Source organism: Suricata suricatta, chromosome 8 (assembly GCF_006229205.1).
Source record: "Suricata suricatta isolate VVHF042 chromosome 8, meerkat_22Aug2017_6uvM2_HiC, whole genome shotgun sequence".
Lineage (NCBI taxonomy): Eukaryota > Metazoa > Chordata > Mammalia > Carnivora > Herpestidae > Suricata > Suricata suricatta.
This window is the reverse complement of record NC_043707.1, coordinates 9,965,916-9,967,352: the sequence shown is the minus strand read 5'-3', so window position 1 is coordinate 9,967,352 and position 1,437 is coordinate 9,965,916. Positions and strand designations below refer to the sequence as shown.

General features: G+C 45.7%; 1 protein-coding gene across 1 annotated transcript in view; it reads left to right on the top strand.

Annotated features, from left to right (window-relative positions):
- Window positions 1–870: 870 nt before the first annotated feature.
- LOC115300195 (protein shisa-9-like) overlaps window positions 871–1,437 on the top strand; it is a 1,336-nt gene continuing 769 nt past the window's right edge. The window contains exon 1 of the mRNA XM_029949833.1: window positions 871–888. Coding sequence (XP_029805693.1) covers window positions 871–888 — 18 coding nt within the window. The remainder of the gene's footprint in view (window positions 889–1,437) is intronic.

Below are 1,437 nucleotides of genomic sequence, written 5' to 3'. Positions count from 1 at the left end.
AAAAAACACAGTAATAAAAAATTTTTTTAAATGGCAGGCTGGACAAAAGTTCTTTAATATCACCCAGGCCAACACACTGCAAGGCGTTCGATGTAGCCATACCTGGGTCTTCTCTCCTATTCTGAGCCTGTGACCCTCTGCTGCTTAACTTTGAAAGATTTAGGAGACTGACCAATGTCACACAGCTGGAAACATGTAGCAGAGCAAGGGCTAGGTACTGAGTTTCAGACTACAACGTTTGCCCCGTTGACAGCTAAGGGGTAGAAAATTCCAATAATAAGGGTGATGGCAAAAGGGTAAACGCTGCTGAGCAATGACCATAAAGAGGCCCTGTGCCCATAAAGAGTCTCCCAAGCCCAGTCGGGTGAAACCTTGCACAAGCCTAGGACATAGAGATCATCATGGTCTCATTTTACCTACAAGAATCTAAAACTCAGAGAGGTGAAGTAACTTTCCCAAGGTCACACAGCTCTCAAGCGGCTGGGCTGTATGGAATCTCAGGCCGTCTGACTTGAGGTCGCTCTGACTGCGTCTCCAAGGACTGCACGGACCAGCACTAAGTGAACAGGGTGGGGGTGGAGAAGGAGGCGAACCTGAGAGCCTCCTAAAGAGGGAAGTCACCACTTGGTGGCAACCAACAGCTTCCCTGGGAAAATGCACGTCCAGTGTTGTCGGAACTACCCATTTCTCAGAAGTCAGAGATCTGGATTTTTATGTGAAATCTCCTTGGTTCTAGGTTGATTTTCAAACACAATACAGAACAGAGACTGAAGAAATTTCACAGCCAGATGCAGTGAGCCTTGACTGGATCCGAGTTTGGAAGTCTAAGCTCGAAAGGACATTTTTGGTCATGACCCGGAGGATGCTACCATGATTGGCTATTTGACGGTATTACAGAGTTTCTGTCCTTCTTCAGGAGGGTGATCCGGGTCCTGTGCTTTGTGGGGGAATGTCCTTGTTCTTAGGGGATCCACGCTGGAGTATTTAGGGATGAAATGCCATTTCTGCAATCTCTTTTCAAATATTTCAGCCAAGAAACACAGGAAAAAGAAAGGGTGAGAGGGAGAGAGAAAGTGAAAATACAGAGAATGTAATAAAGCAAATATGACAAGACACTAAGAATTGTGTGGCCTAGATTAGGGACTCTCAACTGGGGGTGATTCTACCCCCGGATGACATGTGGCTAAGACGGAGGACACTTTTTTTTTTAACTGTCACAGCTGGGTTGTAAGGTGGGTGCAACTGGCACCTAGTGGGTGGAGTCAAAGCAAGCCGCCAGACACCCTAGGATGCACACAACAGCCCACCCAACCGAGAATGAATTGGCCCCAAAAGGAGTGGTCCCAGGAGTGACAAACCCTAAAGACATTTTTATCCTTCTTTCAAGGATTTTTTGTACATGTAAAATGTTTCACAGTAAAAAAAAAAAAAAAAAAA